The sequence below is a fragment of the Crassostrea angulata genome, chromosome 5 (genome assembly GCF_025612915.1).
Source record: "Crassostrea angulata isolate pt1a10 chromosome 5, ASM2561291v2, whole genome shotgun sequence".
In the NCBI taxonomy this organism is placed as follows: Eukaryota; Metazoa; Mollusca; class Bivalvia; order Ostreida; family Ostreidae; genus Magallana; species Magallana angulata.
In genome coordinates, this window is record NC_069115.1 from 17,171,398 (window position 1) to 17,198,131 (window position 26,734).

Consider the following 26,734-nt stretch of genomic DNA (forward strand, 5'->3'; position numbering starts at 1 on the left):
ATAGCGCACCCATTATAGAGGTCACATCAAGTTCCTTGGGACGACAATTGCTTTTACCAATGTATTACACACGTACCATCTTTTCAGCAGATAAATTATCCCCATTCTTTTCTCATATCCTATCATTTAAACCTTTATTTAAGAACGCAAACGATAGAAATCAAAATCGATAAATAGTTCAGATTTAAAACATCAAAGAAATAAAAAAAAAAATTACCAAAATATCCATTTTTATATTAGTTTGTCGTGATTAGTCTGAGTTATTTTTTGTTTCTTAGTGTTTCTTTTCTATCAAGCATAGACGCACTTTCTCATTGCTGGAAACATGGGTTTCTTAAGGCTAGATATTATGCAAATCTTCCTTAATACCGAAATCAAAACGGCAAAACGCCCAATAATGCAGTGCACTCTCATGTTGAAATAGATGTGAAATAGAGAGTGATGAGATAAATGTTTATTAAATACAGTTGTTTACGCACGGAAACCTTTTAAAAAGTCATTGTTTAATTGACAAATGATTAATTTTGCACATATTGATTTTCATCAAATGGAACCCCCCCCCCCCTTTCCAAATTGCTGGATCCGTCTCTGCAATATGTCTAAAATATTTCTAAAGACACGTACATTACAAAAAAATTATACAAATAAAGCTGAATTATAACGTGAATAAGGATACTTCAAACTTTATAAAGAATTAAAAAGTTTGTAAAAATCGATAACAATATACATTAAATGCATATAAACAAATGCTCTGGAAATCCGAATTCATTTTTCAATTTGTCGCGAGCATAAAAAAAGTTCACATATTAATAAATGTTATTAATAAGCTACTTATAATACTGATAAAACAATTTAAATGTGTTTTTAATTTAAATTGTGTGATTTAATCAAGAGAGTAACCTTTGAATCTGCATAGTCTTTCCGTGACGCCGACGCCGAATATAACTAACCTTATGTACTTTCTGCTGTTAGACTGTCTCATTTGACATCTTTCAGAACAGAAGGAAAGCGCGCCAAATCAAACGCAATCAGCAATTTATATACGTCATTTTTTTTTTACGATCAACGACATAAAAAACTTACATGTGACTTTGCATCGGGGATTATTTGGACATTTTAAAAGTCGTGAAAAGGTATGTTAAAATGTAGCGTATGAATATCCTCGGTATCCAACGTAAGACGTCGTTAGGGGTAACGTTATAACGTTGGGTATATATACCGTCACGTTTTGGTTACCGCGTTAGTTGCTGAATTTGATCGGTGGCAATCAGACGTGTTTTTACACAGAGCGCAAAAATCAAAGAATTCACTATGAAAAGAGAGCGATCATCCGAAAGAAAGAGCAAGAGCTCGTCAAAGAGGGTATTGGCTCTTAGAATCAACATTTATTTCGGACAAAAAATATTTATTTAACATTCTATTATGTGAATTTTTTCTACCTCCGATGAGGGATGCCATTTTGTCGCCATGATGGAGTCGAATAATTATCGCGACTTCCAGTTACAGTAATATCAAATGATGCATTATTATCCAAAATATACATGTATATGTAAATATTTATTTTAAAAATTGATTGAAGTGTAATACCAAATATTAAACATTTTATTTTTTTCTTGGGGGGGGGGTGCAGAAAGTGAATTTCAAGCTGTGTAATATTTTATCTTTATGTGTTGAGTTAAGAGGCAATTTAATGGATGAATTTATAACTAATGTAATTTTCAAACAAAACCGAATGTTGAACATTATTTGTAAATTTCAGCAGAGTATAGATGCCTCAGCATCTCATCATGCAAGTGAGTGTCAGTGGTACGATGTGTTGCTGGAACTCCACATCAAGTCCACTATAAGTATACTCATGTACTCATTAAAAAATGTATATATACAAAATATGTACTAAAATATATAGCATGAGCCTTCATACCCCTTGCACATGATGGTTGTTGAAACCTAAACTGCATTAATTTTTGGTCTCTCAATAAAATATAAACAGAAAAATTTACATACAATGTCACATACTCTTAAAAATATCTATCCCTCTCTTTCTCTCTGAGGCTCTCTCTAAGTCTCTCTCTCTCTCTGTTTTCCTTCCTTTAATTTAATATAAAGTCCTTCATCCTCTTTCTACTATATGTATTTCAATTTCCTTCTGTGTACCATTTGATTCTCTTTCATTATTTGTACCGTGCATTGTGTCATTTTGTGCACTGTTTCATTCTCTCTCTATCTCTCCTGTTTTGATCATCATTTTCTCTTTCTCAGCCTCCCTCTTTTTTCTCTCTCTCTTGCCTTTTTCATTCTCTCACTCTTTGCTTTGTGTTCTACAGCAACAGCCATCTTTTGTCTCATTCCGTCACGCATGGAAAGAGCACATGAATGACTATGTAAGACATTCTGAGATATCTGACCATGTTGAATTTCTCATGATTGTAGACTCGATATCAATTGAAACTCATGATCATTTCTCTCAGATTCTGAAACAGAGCACTTGTCACAATACATCATTATAATTGTAAAATTTTGATTGGCATTTAATTCCATTTTTACTAAGTTACCAAATTAATATTCATACATTTATTAACAATTTAAGTTAATAAAAAATTAGGAATTAATGCAATGATAATTGCATAATATTATATAAATTCAGATTTTAATAAGAGTACATAATATGCATGTGACTGAATATAATTTGCAAATGATCCCTTCTCATCTTGCATGTTTTTGTTTACAGTACAAACTGGCAAGTGCAATCAACAAGTCGGACGACAGAAGGGAGTTGCCTACCGTCCCGCAACCCACCCACACAGTATGTACATTTGTATTATATAACAGTTTATGTTCAGGTATTCATAATTCTTGATAGCACTGCTTAGATATGAAGTTTTCTCGAGTATATGTAGAAGTTGAATGGATATAGTGAACTCTATAACTTTGTAGATTTTACACTTTATAAACAACAAAGCACTAACAGTCTATAAAAAAAAACTATACTAAGTAACACCGTACGTTTTTTACACTCTTTCAATTTTGAAACTTCAAGTGGATTAATATTTTTTGCATGCACATCATATTGAGACATATGCATGCAAGTAATATATTTGTTATACATACAAATTATGAGTGAATTTAATCTAGCTGTTAAACCAATCAAGTAAGGTGTAAGACCAGAATTATTATCCTTTTAAGTACCAATTCTCTCTACTAAACAGATTGAGTGGCTGGCTCGCACCAGTTTCAAACATCGCCCCGTGCGCCTCAATGTGCCACATGTACAACAAAGGCAGCACACTGTGCCACAGCAAAGGAAGCACAAGGTTGCTAGGAGACGGTGTGTGCAGCATTCGCAGCTTGACACCTCCTTCATTGTCTACTGAGGGAGCAACTCTTGTGTAAGTACAGGTGTACTGATTTGTCTGTCTGTGTCTCTGTAACCTTGACCACTCATATTGATCAAAGGTCAAGGATAAATGTTTAAAATGGTCAAACTGAAGTTGTTTATATTTTAAAGCCAATAAGAAATGGAATATGTTTTAAGCTTTAAAAATGTGGGGGGGTTTTCAAGGGAAAAAAAAATTCAATGGTTTTAACTTGTAATTTTTTTTTCTCATTACAGCATAAAAGCTGTACTTGTCCGATGATGTTGACGCAAGTTTGGGATCAGTGTTTCACTGTTTTGTATAATGTGAACTACTGCTCTTGTATGAGAAAAACTGTGAAAGTGACTTGTCTTGTGAGAAAATTCATAGTGCTTTCATTTTGTGTGACAGCCACCTAGGTATCTGTATGCATTGATTGATAGAGACAATTCATGGAGTCGGAAACTGGTACCAGCCAGTTACACTGATAGCATGAAGCCTGGAACTTATTACTATCAGAAGACGGTTGGTTACCGTTTATACAGACATTCGTAGTTGTGCACCTATGATGGACAATGGCATATCAGAAAGAGTGATTATGATCCATATTTTACCACTGCACTAGCTAACATAATGCGAGTCTGTTGTAAATGCTGCCAATCTTTAGGAAGAGTTCATTGATGCATGGACTTTCCACCCACAATTATAGTACAGACAATTGTACTAGTCCACAAGACTAGTGTCCTATTTGTATATTGTATATACCGGTACATGTATACATGTAAATCTGTCATATTGACAGTTATATACTTATATGTGTATATTATATATACATTTGTTATGTACAATGTACATAGAATTAATTTTGTCATATTAAAAGTTATGTATAGTGTAAATTAATAGTCTAGCTAGCTTTATTAATATGGCTTCTGTAGAATTACTGGAACTTCTTGTCACATCATGTTAGTTTTATACTCATCAGGAAATGGGTCATCATAAGGTGTTTTGTTTTTTTTTTCGGTTTTTTTTATGGGGGGGGGGGGGGGGGCATTGTATACAGGACTATTCTACCAGTATGTCTATACTATTCTGTGCTACATGTAGATATAGCTGCCCGCCTTATTAAAGCATAAGACATCTACAGTAATATAAACCCCAGCCTCCATTTCATATCTTAGGTATTAAAGATGCCATTAGCTATATAGTGTTTCATTTTTGACAGTTTCTGGTCGTCTCTTTAATATGAATTTTAATGCTTTGTAGTTTGTCTGATGTTCTAGCTAGATCCAATATTTAGCGGAAATAGTATTAGCATTTTCTAATACAAAAAAAAGGTGCAAGGAAGGGGTAGGGTTAGGAAAATGATGTAGAAATGCAAAGATGTCATTACAGCGTTGATTTTGATATTCATCAATGTACTCTATTGGCTGGCCAATATTTATTTAGCTGCATGCATTGTTATTTTTTACTTTGAGCATGAATGAGATCTGCATGTTATAAAAAATGAAATTACTTTAATATGTTGTCATCTTTTACCTGTAATTAACAATCGAATGGTACTTTCACCTGATCACTACACAACAACACAATTATCAACAACTGATAATTGAGAAGATGGGCTTGATATGAACTTGCAGCTTTTGGAAAGATTTGGAGAGGCTAGAGTTTGATACTAAATCCTGTGGTTAAGAGAAGATATTGCATCATATGTGGGATTAATCTAAGTGCAATGAACATCTAGAAGCTGTCATTGCAAAAGTTAAAAGATGTGCAGTAAATAAATATTTAATACAGTGTATATTATTTTTAATAAGCCATTTATATTTTAAACTTGAAATTAATAGACAAGGTTTTTATTGAAATATTTTTCTTTTATTTATAAATATCAGTTTTATATAACAGATTGCTTTTCTTGGCATTAGATATAGTTCATTTATCTAAATATACCCAAATTCATTAAAACTTTTAAAAATAAATAAAACTACATGTATTGAAGTTGGATTTCAAATTCATTGATAGAATCATAGAAAATATTAAAACTTAAAAATGATATTATGTAGACAGTGATTTCTACAATGTATTACATGTATTGTGACAAATGAAATATTAATACATTTCAATTTAAAAATAACTGTAATTAGTGTATCTTTATGCTGCAAAATAAGTTAAGACAATTTTGTGACAAATAAATATATTACATGTGAGTTAAAACCATAAACCTATTTGTAAGTATCATATATCATATATATGATACTGTTTTCAAAAAAGAAAACAATTAAACATCAAAAACTCAATGAAACCTCCATTACTCATAAACCTTGACTTTATAATGACTAAAGAATAAAAAAATGCCGGATCATGTAACCAAATAATAATTAAATAATGTTCACATGATTGTATCATTTTCATAAATATACATCCATAACTTCCATATATTTCAATGTGACTAAAACCCAGACATGAAGTGCATTGTTCCTCTTGGAATAAAGTTTCCTTTTGGCTAAGTACTGGTACATTTACATAACTACCAAGGACCACCATAAATGTCCCAAGCACTGGTAGTTTGTATGACACCACTGACCCAAAATCACACAAAAAACAAAATATTTTCACCCAAATACATCTACTGTATACAGGGTTATTTTTGCCCCCTATATTCAATTCCCCCTTCTTCAATTGCAAACGATTTTGACCCGTCTTAAATTCACCCAGACAAGTATATGATAGAAATTCTTTCTAACTTACACAGTAATTTTAATTTTAAAAATTGTTCTGAATTCACCCACTTACAACGACGGTGAATGGGTTGAAAATAAAATGGGGACAAATATTTCCCTGTATACAGTATATTATTCTATCACGATGACGCACTATACAATATCACAGGAGCTAGACCTATTAGCATGATTATCTACATGGTAAAATGTATTTCTGTCGACCTTTCATACTAAAACTTCATTGCACAACAAAGTAAAACAATGGTTTCAACAATAATCATACCGCAATAGTACTTTTTACTGATAACAGCTACAAATAACTGCAAAACAGCATGTCTTAAGTTTTTATATACATGTACATGTATTACCTTTTACCTTATGTATTACCTTATATACATGTACATGTTCTGTAGTTCAGAAGTACATGTAGTCTACATGTATTGTACATTTCAAAATCAAAATCACCCATTCTTGATTTTTGTGTTTTCATTCCCACTGAAATTCGCAATCCAACGCTAATAAATAAACCCAACTGAATATAACATTAGTGTGACATTCCTGATTAAAAACCATGTGTTATCACAATTGCCGATAAGCCGAATAAACCAATATCACCATGTTTAAATTATTGTGTACAAGCAAAAGTGATAAAAAACAAATTATATGGCAAACACAGTAAAAATCTTGTTATGGCAGATACATATTCAGCATTTGTAATTTGAATTTCATTTCCCCCCGAATTTTGATTAAAATTATTTTCAAAAATTAAAGTTACCATTTATAGAATAAATTTTTTAATTCATTTAAACATATATATATATTGACACTTTAAAACCAAGTTTTATCGCAAAATCAAACAAAAATTGTTGGAATGTGTTACTCAAATCAAACAATGGCACATTTGCATCAACTTGATAAATATGTACTCAGGAATGTAAATTATGATAAAGAAATTTAAAAAGTGTCAGATCTGCCCATTTCTCAATAAATTATAAAAATAACCGCTTTACTGCATTACCAACCTTTGTGACCATATAAACATTAATATTAAATTTCATATTTAGTGTATCCAAACATAATATATACTGGTAAGTACAAAATAATCTTCGTTAATAAATTTGCATAAATTCTTTGAACAAAACGCTGTAAGTTTGAACACTGTTGAATCCTGAGAAATAAAACTTTTGACGTCTAACAACATGTGTTCTTTGATGTACACTACAATCACTCCAATGTATTCTGACATGTAACAGTGTATTCTGGCATTCAACAATGTACTCCGACATATAACAGTGTATTCCAACATACGGTATAACAGTTCCTCATACTGAATTGGATTTCATCTTCTTAACATGCAGATTATCCCTCAACTTTGCCTTCAAGTTTTTTCTTTTGTAATAATTAAGTAGTCTGGATTTCATTTTGATCACACCTAACCACTCTATTTTGGTCGTAATGATTTTTATTACTTTGTGGTATTTTTCACACTGGGTAAGAGTGACTTCAATGACCTCACTGGAACGTCTCCTCCTCGTCCTGGTAGCAATTTCCTCTCCGAGTCGTCAGGCTGATCTCTTCAGCATCCGACCTGAAAATTTCGTCATATAAATTATCAATGGTTTACAAAACTGTGAAATGAAAAAACTTTTTGCTTCTTTTCTTAGAACAACTCTTTGGCTATCTTGACCAAAACTGACGGAATTATCTTTTCTATTTTCTAGCCTCTAATTTTGTTTTAGAGGTTCGTGTTCACTCTGCTTCTGTTTTGTACTTTTCCTTTGGATTTGGATTTTGAATGCTATCACGTGTCATTTATATACAGCCTATGTTTTCAGAGTTGAAAAACACACGAATTATATTCAATACCTGTTGTTTACATATCAGTATTTACATAATTATGCTTAATATGATGTAAATTTTAAACTAGACACTTACCCATAATGCACCTCTTCATCAGAATCATTCAACATGGATAAAGCAGGATTGTCTTTAAAATTAGTTTCTGTACAAAACAACAAAACAATCTTATAATTATCAAATTTAAATGTTTTATTCTCGACTATTATATAGGATTGTTACATATAGATCATTTAGCAATAGTCCATGCATGGTTTTGTTAAAATAGCTTTATAATATCTACAAACAAAACCTTCAAAGACTTTTAAAAATTTCCTCATAATACTAAAAGAAAACACTGATTGATGTATACAAATGTTCCAATTAAAGTACTAATATATATCCGGTTATTTTTGCTATGATTTAATTTTACATCACACAGAAATTTTTACAGGTATTGTTTGCTATAAGAAACATTATAGATTGTAAAAATTACTCAAGCAAATAAAAAGTTACATATAAATATTTACCCTATTTTTGCAAATTTTGTGGCCAAGAAATAATACGGATAACTTTGTGTTCAGCTTTTCCCTTACCATACTGTGCATTTTTGGAAGGTGAGTACACAAAGGCCATTGTGTACATGTAGAAGTTCAGAAGACCGTAGAAGGCCACAAACTCAATGGAGTTCTCGTAGTTAGTTGAAATCTCAGCCACAAAATTATCTTGTAGAGCGGCAGCACCAAACTTCATCGCCGTAATGGCTATACTGATGGACAGCACGACCAGCATCAGAAAGGTCATGAACTTTAACCTCAAATCTGGTCAAAGAAGAGATGGTGAGGAAAAATTGGTTTAATATTACATGTAATTCAGAATAAAACTTATCTGAAAACTACATTCTCTAATAAAAGTTACTCTAACTTCCCTACAGGTACATTAATTGAAATACTCATTTAGGATGAATTGAAACTCCGTTTGTTAGGGTCAATTTAGTCCCGCAATATGAGAAATTAAAACTAAATGATAACTTACCAAAGTAAGGCATGGCGCGCAGCTCAGCATAAGCTCTGACCAGTAGATAAAGTAGATATAACAGATACAGGCCTCCCACAATGAAGAAAAAGATCTTAAAACCCTGAAATCAAGACAAGTACAGCTTTATAAGCCATGGCAACTATCTCCATTTTTATTTCAGCGGTATTAAACCACAAAGTGTGTGAGTAGAAATACATGTAAACATTCCTACATGTAGAAGCAATAAGAAAGTTCATAACATCTTTCATCAAACGACAAAATACATGTCTATTAGGAAATCATGTCGAATATACCGGTAGTACAATGTACCATGTCCATATGTATAGGTTGATTAATGAAGCTACCAAAAAGATATCTTAGCCCTGGAAAACTGAAAGGTCAGATTTTACCTTAGTTTCTATATTAAAGACACAAGTCATTTATTTGGGTCAAGGTTTAATGATATCTGATGTGTGAAATATTGAATCTGCATCATCTCTCTGTCTCTCTCTGTCTCACCGTAAAGTTAGTGGTGTCCAGCCTGTAAAAGTAGGTCGGGTCCTGGAGCTCATTGTACTCCTGCCACGAGGCGATGGTCACCGCAGATATCCAGATCAGACCCACCACCACTAGCTTGGGAAGGTAGAACCGCATGAACCGTCGGTCTGTCTGCAAAGATAGAGGCTCCTAATAATGTCTACATATTAAATAGAAACTCCTAAAATAGTCTGGAATTAGGAAAAATTATATTCTTATGAGAAAAAAAACTCATTTGTCAACCACATAGAGATTGTTTTTGGTAAACAAGTTTGAATTATCAGACTTTTAATTACTGTGGAATCATTAAAATTCCTGGAGGCCAATTTTCATGGATAACTGAAATTTTACAGGTTCCTTGTGACGTAATTTCGTGTATTTTCTTATATCTACAAAAGGAAATATGGCTTTATAACCCAAATTTAATAATTCGTGGAGGATGTTAATTCATGGTTGAGAGGTACCCACGAATTCCATGAAAATTGGGCCACAACAAAATCTAATGATTCCACAGTAAAACAGCAATCCACATAACACCAGAACAGTTCCAAGACTAACAATTGGAAATACTTAGTGTTGTCGGTTAATACTGCAATCACCATGAGCAAATAGCACTGTAACTATTTCACAATAAATAAATGATAAAATAGCAGGTTATTTTGCTGTTATTTTACTTAGAAAAAATATACAGAGAGGTACAATAGACACACCTGTCTGACTCCATGATAGATACACAGCCAGAACAGGAGGAGAGCACACAGGAAGGAGGCCTGGAATATGGCGTCAAACATTCCAGGGACCCAACTGTTCACCAGGAATGTTAGCGGAAACAGGGGGTCTGTAATGTAAATATGTAATTTAATATTTATAGTGTTATGTACAGCGTATAATGTAATGCATAATCTAATGCACAGTGTGATTATTTTATGTATAATGTAATAAATGTATATTATCTATACCTTCATTAAAAGAAGGGACAGTAAAACACGCTTATAGCCTTAACATTGTAAAAGATAAGTAATGGTAGCAGAAGAGTTATCCATCTAATAATGTAATGCATAATGTTATTGTTAATAAATGTGTAATGTATAATGTAATGTATTACAGCTTTACCATTGTAGAAGATAAGTAATGGTAGCAGAAGAGTTATCCATCTCTGCTCAAACGACCAATCCCGCATGGAGAATTTTCTGAGAGAGTGGGCATACACACACTGAAACATACAGCTGTATATTAAACATAGTTATACATGCACAGTTATTTATGAGTACATGTACATGTAATTATGTATAAAGTTATAAAGATTTTTGATTTGATATTTTATTGATCATGATTGAAGTTTGAATACCATAAAAAGTGTCCTATTTCATAATACATGTATCATTCTGTAAATCTAGAATATGAATTTATTACTGTGCTGGACATTAAAAATATTAAAGACGATTTATTGGTATGGAGCAAACAATTTGATGTAAATATATAATAATACATTTTTTAAATAGGGTCAAACAAATTTCTGAGAGCAAAAGCTATTCAGACAGTCTTTGATAAAGAAATATGGGTTTCAAAGTGTCTTTAATGCATAAAAATGTACATGAAATAATAATGAATGAAATATACTGTTTCAGGGCATCATAATTTCTGTTTTGAAATATCTAAATCACTACCAACAATTCGTGACTGAGGACAAAGCATTAAAGTCAAAGTGAAGATTTCCATGAATTAATTAAATAGAATTTAGCTATTTCCATTTTGGATAAGTGACGTTAAGGGTTTTCCCCAAAAATATATTTATACTGCAATTCAGTACCTTTTTTCGAAAAAGTTTTCCAGTTAAATTAAGTGATTGCAAAATACACAATTATTTCCCTCTTCAAAACATTTCCCTTCTAAGAAATAGATTCAAATTCTGCTAAATTGGAGCAGTTTGCATGGTGAACACACTTACTGTTACAATAAAAGTGAGGAAGAGGAAAGTAAATCGGATCCAAATCTCTGTGTTGGTGAAAGATGTGTTGTAACTTTTAAACTGGAAAACAATATCAAAGTACTGTTCAGTACAAAGTCCAATGGCAGTCATAACATTCATCAACAAAATTCAATGAATTAAAATAGCAGGTGGGATCTTCAACTACACTTACTGGACTATAATGATTTCATAAAATTCAAGGTACAGTGTACAATTATTTATGGCCAACTTACTTTGTTGAACATTTTGCATTACAAAGTCTAAGTGCGTCACAGTTCAAGTTCATTCTTCAAGTTCAAGTTTTAATGAAACTCAAATGAACTGGTTCTTATTATTGATTCATTTATATGCAATAACCAATGATAATTAATTCAATCAAGCTATTCTTACATGGAAAATAATGTCGCTGAAATGAAACTTGCTACCCTCCAATCCATAGAAGTGTATCGTGATGATGTAGCGGTAGTAATCTAGGTATCCCAGGTGAAGCAATATCAAATCATCACATTTCTGAAATATAAACATGTACATTGTAAAATAAGCAGTTTATTGATTACATTCTTTTGAATGTAAAGAACTACTGTCATCAGGTACTAGTATGCAAAAGGCACATTTTTTAAGTACAGTGTAATACTGTGTCAAGTTTTTGAAATTCACCTAAATTATCAGACACCAACAGCTTTTGCTTCCTGACTATGTGCTAACTCACTGAACTTTGTGGGGTTGTTTTCATGAATATCTTGATTTAATCCATCAATGAGGAATCAAAAGTATGGACTGAAAAGATTTTCATTACATTACAAGGTGTGATGGAACCAATCAGAATAGGGAATGACCTATTCATGAGAACGAGAAAAACTTAGTGATTTGGCCCAGGTTCAGGTAGCAATTGTGAGACTAGCCGTAGGTTTCTGATATAAGAAATATTTGTGAGAATGAAAAAAAATGAAGTGAGCTTGGCAAATGGTAAGGAAGCTTTGCCATGGGTTTTCAACCACAGAAAAATCGCTTTACTCACATGAGAACATCGAAGCACCCTGGTTCGGTTGTGTGTCTGGGAGTTCAGTTCCGGGTTCTTGGGGGCGGTGGAGAGCAATTCTTGGTCAGACTTAAGTCCCCTTATCTGTACACTGACCGTGAATGGCTGCTCAAACCGGGACCCTGCAAAGAGTGATTGATCTAAAGTACTGTATTTTATATATCTTTGATTGTACATGCTAATTTAAGAGCTGAAGCAGTTATGGTTGTCTGAACTTGATGTGAACTATTTCCCTACCTCCCTGGCTGTCCGTATTGATATCTGCAATTAGCCACAGCTGCTGGTGAAATGTGGACATCGGGGGCGACTTCAGAACAAACGGCCCTGTCTTAAATACAAACAAAACAATTGGAAGGTCATATTTAACGTATTAAAAGTATCATAATAATTTATTGTTTTCGAAAACAGTATCAATTGAATTTCAATTAGTGCATGCAGTCACACTACTGAAGGTCCCTGTTTGTTGACACAAACAATCTGTTTACAATAAAATTGCCAACACACAATTTCCATTCTATAATATGTAACAGTTTTGTCAAACCAAACTTATGGTTTAATACAATAAATTGCTGTATACCTGTGTTGATTTATACCTGTACCTACCTTTAAACTATACCCTACACTGAATAAACAATGTATTGTATTAAATTGTATTATAACTGTTTACTGAATTACAAAGACCTGAATAATTAAGTACCTTCTTGTTGATTCCACTGGAGTTGGGTAAAGCTGATGAATTCTGGGATACAGTTTCAATGATGGGTGGTCCTACAATGGCAAAAATTAGTCTTTAGTCATTAGTCTTTAGTCATTAGTCTTTTGTTATTACTCTTTCTTGTTATAAATATTTCATCTGGTCTGATAAGTAAGTTTTGATGTAAAATTCATGAATATATGAACAAATTCTTTACACAATATCTCATAATTTTATTCACTTAATTTTCAACCATTTACTTTTTTTTAAAAACTAATACTTACTGAGTACTGTTTCATAATCTTTCAAAGATTCAATTGAATTATTGTTATCTAACTAACTGCATGGGAGAGAAATAATTCTATGAGGTTTTTAAGACCTAGAACCATGATTTTTGTATCAAATGTTTCATTATGCAAAATTAACCTGTTCTTTTATGTCTCTTGTATTTGAGTGAAATTATAAATGTAAGCATTGAAATCATGAATATACTGTAGGCCTGGTTGTAAATATCCTGAAATAGTCATTGTAAATTGACATTAGTTTACAGTATACTGTGGAATTATTTCTTTTCATTGGGTGAATGTTTGTGGTTATCCAAAATTTTCCTGGTTTATAGGAACGTAATTTCATTGGTAGTGTAATCGGGACAATTTTCATAGATATTATTGTTGTATATTATATATACGTTCATGGGGATGTAAATTTGTAGGGAAGGGCCATGGCAACATTGGTCCCCCACAAACAATGATATGACTTGATCCACGGTACCTGGTATATTTTATCAAGGTCCTACCTGCCACTCCTACTAGAACACTGATTCCGAAGCAGATGAAGAAGACGATGTAGACCATCACAAACTGGCGCTTGCTCAGGGCATAGAGCCTCATCTGTACCGAGCTACAAAAAACCCCAATGAAAATAGAACAATTTAATTTATATAGATACATGAACATATATGAATTTTCCGATGAGTGTTGATTATCATAAGCAATATCTTAACATGTATTAAGCATCTGACAAATAATTTGTGATGGTTTATGTTTCTGTATAACAAAAAGTATATCAATTGTCTAAGCTAAGGGAGAGAATATAAGAACATATTGGATAAAAATTATTTATACCCGCATTAAGTAGATAGGTATCATATTTATCACATTTTAAGTCTCTCTCAGTTTTTTGTTCTCTCTCTCTCTCTTTCTCTCTCTCTCTCTCTGAGAAATCAACCCATTTTAGAAACGGTACACCCCGGCACGATGACAGTGTGGGAAACATATCTGAGAAACGTATTATATCCGGTGTGGATATCTCATTTGCATTTAAAGACGTAAAGAATCATCTTACAATTCGATTTCTTTTGCCATGTTGGCAGATGATCCGTCTTCGGCCGAGTCAATATTTATATTGTCGTCATTTGTTTGGATGTCATTTCGGAAGTGGCATCTGCTACAGTGGGTTTTATTTTTAAGGAATCCCGAGTCCGATTTTAAATTTGACACAGCTGTTTAAATACTCTCTATCATCCCTGCTATATTTTTATATACTAGTATAGATAATTAAAAGAATACACTTTTATACGATGGCTAGTAAATTGTTACTAAATTTTAAAATTAAAAAAAAAATGTTATGAAAATAATTACACGAACTTCATATCAAAATTTCATTAATCATAAACGCATTTTCAATAACCGGAAGAACCCCATAAAAAACCAAATTTATATTTACTTTTATATTCTAGGCAGTAATCAGCTGGTAACTGGGTAATGACAAGATTCTCCCATGAGAAAAGTGGGCGAAATGTCATGCTTTGTAACGAGGATGACAGCCACAATCAAAATAATTAACAAATCGATATGAGAAACACGGGCTTACAATTTCATTCATTCGTGTAGTGCTAAAGAACATGTATACACATTGACATAATAAAAGTAAGATGCGTTGCAATCATATGTCATTCCATGTCCGAAATGTTAATATTTTATCCTAAATATTTTATAATTCTTACCGCTCGCATCGGTCATGATGATAGGTCGGCGATATATAACGCGCAAATGCGCTAAAGACATCGGAGAACTGCGATAGAAACGCGCGAACGTTGTTACTCCACGCCGGAGATGAAAAAGAGAACTCGTTCTCCATTTTTGCCTCTGCATAAAGTGTTCCTGCAAAAACTACATCATCATTTTCACCACGGTACACCGGCTCTTGCGTTTAGATTGACGATTCCGTCATGTTTAGTCGCCATTGTACTGACGGTGGTAGAGTTTTAACTGTACATAACCAATATCGATTTATTGGAGAATTCCCTCTCTCAGCCTTAGTTAACGCTTGGTTCAGAATCTGGCGGATATTTACGACATCGAGGCTGCATGGAATAAATCGATATCTCTATATATGAGAGAGAGAGAGAGAGAGAGAGAGAGAGAGAGAGCATATATTTTGATGAAATTAAATATCTTGCTTAATTTATAATAAACGTCATTTTAAGAATAATGTACATGTAAATGTAATGAATAAAAACAATCATGTACGTCCAAAGAAAAAGATAATACCATATCATTCCAGTTAAGTGCCCTTTAAAAAAATTAGATTTATTTCTTAGTAAATGAAAATTTGTACAGCTTTTGTAAAGGACGCGAACAAGGAATTGAACAACAAAAAAATAATGATTCGTGGTCAGTTAATTGTCTGATATAATGACAGCTAGGTGCATGGGTTATTCAAGTTCAAGTTCAAGTTCAGTTTATTCACTCAGACCAAATAATTTGGTACAAGAGGAACATATATATAATACATACAAATACAAATCGTCAGAGGTACAGACAAACAGGTACATTTTCATACAGGAAAAAAATATAAATAAAAAAAGAACAGACTATTGAATCACTACTTATGTTAGATTTTAGTATAAAGGATCATAATAGGAAAACAACTAAGAGGAGCAGACAGCATCAAAAATTTTTGAAATAAATACACATAATTTTCTTAGCGATTTACAATTGCAATTAGTCATGAGTTCAGAAAACTTAAAAAAATTTGGTCTTTTCCAATATTTTGTGTTTATGTATTTTTTCCTTATTTCTTCTAGTGCCGAACATTCTAAAATATAATGAAATTCATCTCCAATAAGACCTTTATTACACAAAAGACATAACCTCTCATTCAAAGGAATGTTATACCATCTGCCTGTCTCTACAGGAAAACGATGGTTTGATGTACGAAATTTAATGAATTTTTTTCTTAGTTTTACAGTTAAAATATCAAGATACTTCTCAAAGCCAAAATATGGTTTTAAAATTTTATACACTTGACCTCTGGAAGAACAATTTATATCATTTGACCATATTTGCATAAATTGGTCTTTTAATCTTTGGTTTACAGTAGCAGATAACCATTCTATATTGACAAAATTATGGTTCTGCCTGACATATTGTAGCCCGCACATGTTCAAAATTCTTTGAATACAATCAATCCATGGGCTTTTACAAGTTATTGAGGTTTGCTTGACAAAATTACAGGTATATATTATATCACAGGTATTGGTTTTCCTTTTGTCGATCTCCAGCGGGAGTTAAAATGTTAAAAAGTTCACCAGGATATATGAACTTGGTTGGTCACATGATCAAATCCTTTTCTCAGAAGATTTGATCACGTATAAACCATGCAAGTGTCATTTAAACAATAAAATGTTTTCTTTGGTGATTCATGCGGGCTATGACGGTGTGTATGTGTGTGTGTGTGTGTGTGTGTATCTCAATCAGTAATGTCACGTGCATTTGCTTGAACCATCCCTTTGACAAAAGCACAATGAAATCAACTAAACTAAAAGATCAATTCTATGCAAGAATCAAAATTCGATGGCCACGAACAGTCACGGATTTTCTTCATACTTGACAATTTGATAGACTTTGGGGAGTAAAAAAGTCTAACACCATTTGTATGTTGTTACAGTGTATGTGGTCCCGTTGCCATGGTAACCGAGGGTAAAGATATAAAAACGGCATTTTAATGCTTATTTGAGAACATATTGTGAGTAATGTGCTTCGAGAGTAGAATATATTGGTATAGTTGTCATTTTTCAAAAGAAAGAAAAAAAAATTCATGGAGAAACACATATTTTAAGTGCGTTTCCATGGTTACTAAACAGAAATTTTAAAATCTGTTTTCTTCATTTAATTTAATAACAAGTGAAAAGCTGTCAATGTGACAGCAAACCGGGTTTTCTTTTATGTAAACTGTATCCATAATCCATGTCAACCCTTATCCAGTGAAATGGAGTACCCTAAATGTATATGCAACATTTTGCCAAAAAATGACTAAGTTCAAAAGCTAGTATTTTTTTTTTATAAATTATCGGAAATCAAAATCCTAGCAATATGCACACCTCTGATATATGTACAATTGATCTGCAAAAGAACAACTTCCTATCTTGAGAACTGTAGGAGGAGTTATCCGTACAATGAGGGTACCCTATATGCAATATTTTGCCAAAAAATGACTAAGTTCAAAAGCTGGTATTTTTTCCATAAATTATTGGAAATCAAAATCCTAGCAATATGCACACCTCTGATATATGTACAATTGATCTGCAAAAGAACAACTTCCTATCTTGAGAACTGTAGGAGGAGTTATCCGTACAATGAGGGTACCCTATATGCAATATTTTGCCAAAAAATGACTAAGTTCAAAAGCTGGTATTTTTTCCATAAATTATTGGAAATCAAAATCCTAGCAATATGCACACCTCTGATATATGTACAATTGATCTGCAAAAGAACAACTTCCTATCTTGAGAACTGTAGGAGGAGTTATCCGTACAATGAGGGTACCCTATATGCAATATTTTGCCAAAAAATGACTAAGTTCAAAAGCTGGTATTTTTTCCATAAATTATCGGAAATCAAAATCCTAGCAATATGCACACCTCTGATATATGTACAATTGATCTGCAAAAGAACAACTTCCTATCTTGAGAACTGTAGGAGGAGTTATCCGTACAATGAGGGTACCCTATATGCAATATTTTGCCAAAAAATGACTAAGTTCAAAAGCTGGTATTTTTTCCATAAATTATCGGAAATCAAAATCCTAGCAATATGCACACCTCTGATATATGTACAATTGATCTGCAAAAGAACAACTTCCTATCTTGAGAACTGTAGGAGGAGTTATCCGTACAATGAGGGTACCCTATATGCAATATTTTGCCAAAAAATGACTAAGTTCAAAAGCTGGTATTTTTTCCATAAATTATTGGAAATCAAAATCCTAGCAATATGCACACCTCTGATATATGTACAATTGATCTGCAAAAGAACAACTTCCTATCTTGAGAACTGTAGGAGGAGTTATCCGTACAATGAGGGTACCCTATATGCAATATTTTGCCAAAAAATGACTAAGTTCAAAAGCTGGTATTTTTTCCATAAATTATTGGAAATCAAAATCCTAGCAATATGCACACCTCTGATATATGTACAATTGATCTGCAAAAGAACAACTTCCTATCTTGAGAACTGTAGGAGGAGTTATCCGTACAATGAGGGTACCCTATATGCAATATTTTGCCAAAAAATGACTAAGTTCAAAAGCTGGTATTTTTTCCATAAATTATCGGAAATCAAAATCCTAGCAATATGCACACCTCTGATATATGTACAATTGATCTGCAAAAGAACAACTTCCTATCTTGAGAACTGTAGGAGGAGTTATCCGTACAATGAGGGTACCCTATATGCAATATTTTGCCAAAAAATGACTAAGTTCAAAAGCTGGTATTTTTTCCATAAATTATCGGAAATCAAAATCCTAGCAATATGCACACCTCTGATATATGTACAATTGATCTGCAAAAGAACAACTTCCTATCTTGAGAACTGTAGGAGGAGTTATCCGTACAATGAGGGTACCCTTTTGGCAGCCGCCCGCCCACCCGCCCGCCCGCCATTTTCACCATTTTAATAACCGGATTTTTCCGTTGGAAAACCCGGTTAAAAATTGCTTGTTCGTTTTCGAATGCTGCCGCCTCTGTGGGAATCGTTGGTGTCATTCGTCACTCTGATTGGCTAAAGAGGAAAATTACCAAAACTAATTTATGGAAGTTTAAGAATAAGAGGGTATGTATAAACAAGAGACCCATTAGCCACATCGCTCACCTGAGCAACAAAAGGCATGATAAAATCAGCTTATAAATGGAGACATATTACAAAGTAATTGGACAATGTGGTATAAATAATATATGTCGATCGATCCTGTACAAATAAAAATTCATTTTCCCCCTTAATATGCCCATGTTTATAATCAAGTCCCTTTTTTAACAGGATGATTTAATAATCAAATCACACTTTAAGCATCGCAGTTCTCAACAAGATCCTAAACCATTGTTTATTTATAGGATATAAACCTACATTAAACTCTGAACCCCTGTTGAGGCCCTAAGAATTGTCCAGGGGCTAGAGTCTAAACAAGTTTAAAGAATTAGCAATTTATGTCAAAATGCTTTCATATCAGTAAAACAATATATATCATAACATTTCAGTTTTTGTGCATTTGAAAGATGTTTTTTCTTTGTAAAATTGGATCCCTAATATGGCCCCACCCTACTCCTTACCGAAACACTGGGCAGGCATGTTGGTTTAGATAGATATTTCATTCTCTGGAAAATGTGAAAATTCGAATATACACAAGATAACACTGAAAGAATTTCAGTTGAAACATCTTTATTGTACTGTTAAGTTGAAAAATTGCAGATATAGGGAATTTAAACAATAATGGAAAGACATTTATGACAAATTACAAGTATAATTTTTCCTAAGATGATTCAAAAATCTTAATCATTAGATATAACATGCTTATACTTTTTCTTCATATAGTACAAACTCTATTTCTCTCTCTCTCTCTGACATATTCTAAAAATACCATTTCACATTTTGTGAAAATTGAAACATCTTATTGAGCATTGAATGATTATTTTTGGATGTTGTCGGTCCCAGGACACACCCAGCGGTGCAGACAAATTGAATACCGGGAGTTAGCACGGTATGATAATTTGTTTTCACCGCTTGGTGTGTCACAGGACTGACGACATCCAAAAATAAGCATTCAATTCTTATATTTATATTTTCATACTAATGTCTACTTGTATGAAATATTGTGTATTGCCGCTATAAAGCCATCATTTGCGCCAATAGTCAGGGATATGAAATATATACAGTACAGCCATATTAACATGTTATTTAATAGTTAGCGTACACAACAATAAATATAGTGTCAGAAACTTTGAGGAGAAAAACTTTTTCATTGAGGAGTAGATACACATGTACATATTTATGATTGTTTTTCAAAAGTACATATCAAATTAGTTGTGTAAGATTAAAAGGTTTATTTAACTTTACAAAAATGAATATACTCAAAACACGTAAAGATATTTGTATCTGTGCTCATGGCGCATGAATTGGCAAAGTGTATTTATAGAAAATTGAACGTCGCAAATTTCCAATGCAAACATAAGGGGAAATATACACTGGATGTAAATATTGTGATATATATATATACAGTACTACATATAATTTGAATGTGATAATTTGAATGTGAAAGACTAAGAAAAAAAAATATAAGGTAAAATCATATTTATTGAAAATTAATAGACATATGTCCGCCACATCCTCTCTGGCACAAAATAATTTCCCTTGCCCCACTCACCTTCACCCTCCTGCTTAAAACAATATCCCTCACTCTAACTATCCCCAACTGGGACTTTATCTGCTAATGTCATATAAGAATTTGAATTGATCTATTGTAGAATGTCAGCCCATTCAAGCGTGTCTCCGAGCTCCCCGTCGGTTCCCTGGGATGCCCACTCACATCCTGGAATGATGGGGGAGGCTGGTGTGGGACACCAAAGATATTTATGGCAAGGAGAAAGACGAGTGGGGCAATGTGATCCTACCCAAAGCCACCCAAAAGTCAACATTAAAGAAGGGGGAGATGGAATCATCCGGGGGCAGTTCCCTAAGTAACATGTGCGGGATCAAACGCGTTGGTTTCTGCGTAAAAGAAGGCCACCCCCGGGATCAGCAGCCTCCCGCTCTAACTATCCCCAATATTGACTCATGAATTTAAATTGGTCTATTGTAGAATGTCAGCCCATTCAAGCATGTCCCTGAGCTCCCCTATCGGTTCCCTGGGATGCCCACTCACACCCTCGTGCATTGGGAGAGGCTGGTGTGGGACACGGAAGACTTATACGGGAAGGAGAGAGATGAGGAGGGCAACGTTATCCTCCCAACAGCTCCCAAAAGATCCATCCTGAAAAAAGGGGGAAATGGAATCAGCCAGGTGCCATGTGCAGGACCAAACGCGTAGGTTTCTATGTCAAAGAAGACCACCCCCGGGATCAGCAGCCTCCCGCTCCTCGACCCACAATAGAAGAGCACCGCTCTCGGTGGATCAAGGAAGAAGAAGAGGAATGGGAGTGGGAAGAGATAGAGAGGTTGCTGAGGGTGGAGGAGGAGGAGGAGAGAGAAGAAGTTGGGGAAGGGGATGATAAAAATATCGTTGCTTAGTTTTTTATCTCTGTAGAAATTTTTATTTCTTATCTTTTAATTTTGCGTAGCACTCTTTAATTTATTTTTTTTTGTTTTAAATTTTTTAAATAAAGGCTAATTAGTTATTGAAAATTATATTTAAGCGTGTAGATTTTTAAATATTATTTTAAAAAATGGAGAATGTTCGGTGCCGTGTAATATATTATTACCTTAAATTATTTTTGAAATGCATGGTTTTTTTTAGAGTGGACTTTTAAACTTTTGGTATAAACAGTAAATTCCTGCATTGTCGCAAAGTATGCCATTCCCCTTCCATCTGGTTACCTTTATAAAGCTGCTGTCTATTTGTTCGGTCGTGCAAGAATGATGAGGGGTGCACGTCAATGATAAACTGCATGGGCCATCGCTAGACACTCCGGAAGGGAAAAAAACTTTAAGGATGGGGATGTCATTGAAATAAAAGCTAAAGTTCTCTGGATGAAGAGGTGAGTGGCTTTGTCTCTTCTTTTATTACTTTCTTTAATTCAGCTTGTGAACGAGTTAAACGAATATTTTGCCACAAAATATAATAATGACAGGAGTTTGCTAATACCATAGACGACGCCCGGGGCTACCATTTTTAGAGACCAGACTGGCAAAATATGAACTGTGGTAGCCCATCGGGCTAGTAACTATAACCAAAGGTTACGAATTGAAAATATGCCGGTTAATTTGCAATGTCCTAGTAGGAAAAGTGTATCGTCATTGTTATCACAGAGGCATAAATTCTGCTACTTTAATCTTAGTTATGTCGTGTTTGCCTGAAAATTACCTTGGTCTCTTCACTGAACCTGCAGATTATAGAATCTAGCTTATTGTATTTGTACTGAAAAATAACCAATTATCTGTATTTTAAGTACATCAATGAGTTTTAATAACATCTACCCACCAGTGTTGGAGAGTCTCAATGTTGTTCAGGACAGGAATTTGGGTGTCGGTGACTGACTGACATAGCTGTATGGTTATTCAAAATGATATGTCTTTTTGATGGTATAATATCTATCATTTTGTAAAAACCTGCTCCTCCTTCCTCCTTCAATCACTTGGATAGATCTGCAGAAGTTTCTCAATAGTGGCCTATCGTATACGATAGTTTCCATTGCAGTAAGGCCACTGTGCTTGACCTTGGTTTGGACAAAGAATACCCCTACATGTAATTAAAAAAAACCCACTTATGTAGTTTACAACTTTAAGAGTATCAAGTGTTGTGTTGTGGTTTTTTTCAGGATTCATAATTATAGTTGCAGCTAATTCTTTTAAAAAGAGTTAATATTTCCAAAAATACAATGATTTTTTTTTTTTTGCTTAAGAATCGTCTAAGAGTTGCAGTGGATATGTAGATGTAGAACTTGTTGTGACAGGATCCACTAACTCTACAGACAGCATGGGGTCAAGCTTCCCCTCCTGTTGCTCGTCGAATCCTTCCGATTGCTCTGAGATTTGCTCCCCCCACCCCCCGTCGGCATCATCAGAGAATATCCAGGCGGCCTCTCTGTAGTCAGATACACCTTCTCCTGTCTGAAAGTAAAGGTATAAATCTATTCCTATCAGCTCTCCCGGAGAGGGTAAAAGAAATCCAATTAAAGATTATATAAAATAAAATGTTATATTTGTTTAAGAGATTTTTATAGTTCACCTATCCTACCTTCGGTGCATTTTCCAGGTGGCTAGTAGTCTTTGAAAACATCCCTACCCCAGACTTTGTCAACATGTTAGTTAACAGAGATCTTGAGAGGTCCAATGTACGTCCTTGGACTATAGCTGTCTTCTTGGATGTCGACTATCGCCAAACTCTTGCAGTCACTGTCAAAATTCCATCTGAACAGACCATTTAGAAGGAATATGGCTGGGAATTGATTCATTTGCCAGAATTCTTGAATTAATAAATGTATTTCAATAAATAAATTCAGTGACAATTTTAAGTGTTTGTGACAGTCAATTTGAAATCTTTATTAAACTGTATTTAATTAAAGGCCGAACATTTTTACCGGGTGGTAAATCTCAGGTGAGGGCGGGGCTTATTTATTAGAGGTGTGAAAGCCTTCGGGGCTTGCAGTCTACCTGTGGTTGTGAACGCTGCTAATCGCTATACACAGGAGGCAAATTAATACACAGGAAATAAAGAATTAGTCAGAATTGGTCTTATTTTAAATATCTTATTGTTCTAATGACCATACAAAGCGATTTTATACGGAAATGGTATGTGTCGTCCGAATTTTCTCTAAGCACACGTGTGTAAAGCACAATTGAAAAATGTAGTGAATGAATTCTGCTATAAAAGTATATCTCAGTACATTGTGTTTAGCACTTGACATTGTTTAAAAAGTTAATTTTAACAATTATAATAGAATAAGAAAACCATACGATCAGTAAGAATGTGGAATGTAAAGACAGCCATTATACGTCGACAATTAGTGGAGTTCGTTTTCCATGGAGTGACGTTTACATGCACCAACTTCCAAATGAATGAATTGCCAGTAAATATAGCTTTTGTAGCATAGTGTACGTTTGTTGTAAAAAGAAAATTTATTAGATGTTTTGGAGCTGTCCATTCATTTTCGTGGAATTTATTAGGTCACACACATTCAACATAATTCAAACATAAGTTGTGCGTATTTTCAATCACTGAATAATTATTTTTCATAATCAATTTTAATACTGGTAATGTTTAAAAATCAATTTTCAATTCCCCCTTTTTCATACATGACGGAAAATATAAAAAATAACATTGTTAATTGCTAGTAAACAGAAATCCGCGGACCTGGCAAGATCACGCTCGGACGATCACGTCAATCAAACTGGGTGCTATTGTTTTAAACTTGATTGACAAGCGGCATCATTTTGAAGTTTGTACAGGTAAAAAAGGGGGCGTTTGTAAAATGTTCGGCCTTTAAGGAAAAAATCTATACGTATAACAAGAGGCCCATGGGCCACATCGCTTACCTGAAAACTAGTTCTTGTATCATTTTATTTGTAATGATGCCATGGTACATGCTTTTCATCACAATAATATTTACTTTATATTATAATTATCCTAAAAAAGCCTTAGTTTTCGAGTAGGTAGAAAACATTTTTGGATAAAAACCATATGAAATCACAAAATTGGTGATTCTATGCTACTGTTGATAATCATGTTTCAAATTAGCTGCAGGTCTGTAAAAAAAAATTTGGATGGACGACCAAGGGAAGTGACAGTCCCATATGTGATAAAAAGTTGCAATTTATGGCGCACAGAGAATTGCGCTAGATATATATGGACTGATTAATCTTTTTTGCGAATACATTCTGCCCAAATGTTTGATTAAAAACAAACCATTTTCATTTTACAATAGGTTATATTGTTACTTTACTTGCCTCTAGTTTTCTTTTAAACACCACCATCATCCTGATAAAGTAAAATGGCGCAGTCTGTTTACCTGTAAATATGGCGATTCATGATCTACATGTAAATACGAGCGACATTTATCATTATTGCTGATCATTCCTTTAAAAGGAATACTTTTTTATTTATTCTGTGCCCATTCCTACGGGCCTTTTCCTGCAGCTAACGGTGATGTCACTGTTTCCGTATATGATCGTGTTAAAATACGACAAAATTGATATGAAGGTGGTGACATTGCAAAAAAAAAAAATACATAACTCGCGTTAGCGGGCCATGTAAAGATCGCTACCTTCATAACCCTCATGGATCATCGAAGAAAGCATTTTATTGTTTATATTTACATCTTTCTTTCGACAAATTAATAAATTGATCCTAAAAAGTAAGTAAAATTCAATAAATTACTGTTAATGTACATCAGTACTGTCATGTTGTAAATTTTGAATTTGCCACTCTGTTGTAAATTTTGAATTTACTGCCACCCGGTACATTCAAAATTTGCAACATGACAGTCCATTAGCTAAAAGAAACAGCCAAATCGTCTCCTTTGGGGATTTGAGTCTGACATCATTGTGATTATTTTGTGCAGTTCGTCATTTTTCTCAGGTCTCGACCAATCGATAAACATGGCGTGTAGATTTTAGTATGGCTATTTCTATCAGGCACGTACATCAGGACTTTTTATGCTGCAAAGATTTTTCTTAAATTTTCATACAAAAAATGAATAACATGGAGTCTGCCCCCTCCTCTTTTTATGGGACCATGTAAAGAATTGAAATTTAGGAAGTAAACAGTGAAATTGAAGTTAAAGGTACTTTTTAGCTCACCTGAGCTGAAAGCTCAAGTGAGCTATTCTGATCACATTTTGTCTGTCGTCCGTCTGTCCGTCCGTCTGTCCGTCTGTCTGTCCGTAAACTTTTCACATTTTCAACATCTTCTAAAGAACTACTTGGCCAATTTCAACCAAACTTGGCACAAATCATCCTTAGGCAAAGGGGATTCAAAGTTGTGAAAATTAAGGGCCACACCCGTTTTCAAGGGGAGATAATTAGAAATTAATGAAAAATTTCGAGAAATTTTCAAAAATCTTCTTCTCAAGAACCAGAAAGCCAGGAAAGCTGAAACTTGTGTGGAAGCATCCTCAGGTAGTGTAGATTCAAAGTTGTGAAATTCATGACCCCCGGGGGTAGGGTGGGGCCACAATGGGGGGTCGAAGTTTTACATAGGAATATATAGAGTAAATCTTTAAAAATCTTCTTCTCAGAAACTAAACAGCCAGGAAAGCTGAAACTTGTGTGGAAGCATCCTCAGGTAGTGTAGATTCAAAGTTGTGAAAATCATAACCCCTGGGGTTAAGTTGGGGCCACAATGGGGGGTCGAAGTTTTACATAGGAATATATAGAGTAAATCTTTAAAAATCTTCTTCTCAGAAACTAATCAGCCAGGAAAGCTGAAACTTGTGTGGAAGCATCCTCAGGTAGTGTAGATTCAAAGTTGTGAAAATCATGACCCCCGGGGTTAGGTTGGGGCCACAATGGGGGGGGGGGGGGTCGAAGTTTTACAAAGGAATATATAGAATAAATCTTTAAAAATCTTCTTCTCAGAAAC

At 33.8% G+C, this 26,734-nt stretch overlaps 2 protein-coding genes across 3 annotated transcripts; one reads left to right on the plus strand and one right to left on the minus strand.

Moving 5' to 3' along the window:
• Positions 1-1,233: 1,233 nt before the first annotated feature.
• Positions 1,234-3,380, plus strand: LOC128182764 (uncharacterized). The gene is made up of 5 exons (XM_052851515.1): positions 1,234-1,362; positions 1,760-1,842; positions 2,324-2,381; positions 2,729-2,803; positions 3,207-3,380. Exons 1-5 carry the CDS (start codon positions 1,312-1,314, stop codon positions 3,369-3,371), a joined length of 432 nt encoding a protein of 143 aa, XP_052707475.1. The 5' UTR covers positions 1,234-1,311; the 3' UTR covers positions 3,372-3,380.
• Positions 3,381-5,237: 1,857 nt separating this feature from the next.
• Positions 5,238-15,456, minus strand: LOC128185074 (transmembrane protein 181-like). 2 transcript variants are annotated; one of them, XM_052854744.1, is made up of 14 exons: positions 15,168-15,456; positions 13,959-14,062; positions 13,166-13,236; positions 12,706-12,796; positions 12,448-12,590; positions 11,820-11,939; positions 11,409-11,489; positions 10,574-10,673; positions 10,171-10,298; positions 9,443-9,592; positions 8,942-9,044; positions 8,503-8,727; positions 8,006-8,072; positions 5,238-7,658 (listed from the first exon to the last, which is right to left on the minus strand). In XM_052854744.1, the coding sequence occupies exons 1-14, from the start codon at positions 15,299-15,301 to the stop codon at positions 7,583-7,585; spliced, it is 1,593 nt and encodes a 530-aa protein (XP_052710704.1). In that variant the 5' UTR covers positions 15,302-15,456; the 3' UTR covers positions 5,238-7,582. The 2 variants fall into 2 exon arrangements, with proteins under 2 accessions (XP_052710704.1, XP_052710705.1); XM_052854745.1 differs by lacking the exon at positions 15,168-15,456 and adding an exon at positions 14,507-14,637.
• Between the last annotated feature and the right edge of the window lie 11,278 nt (positions 15,457-26,734).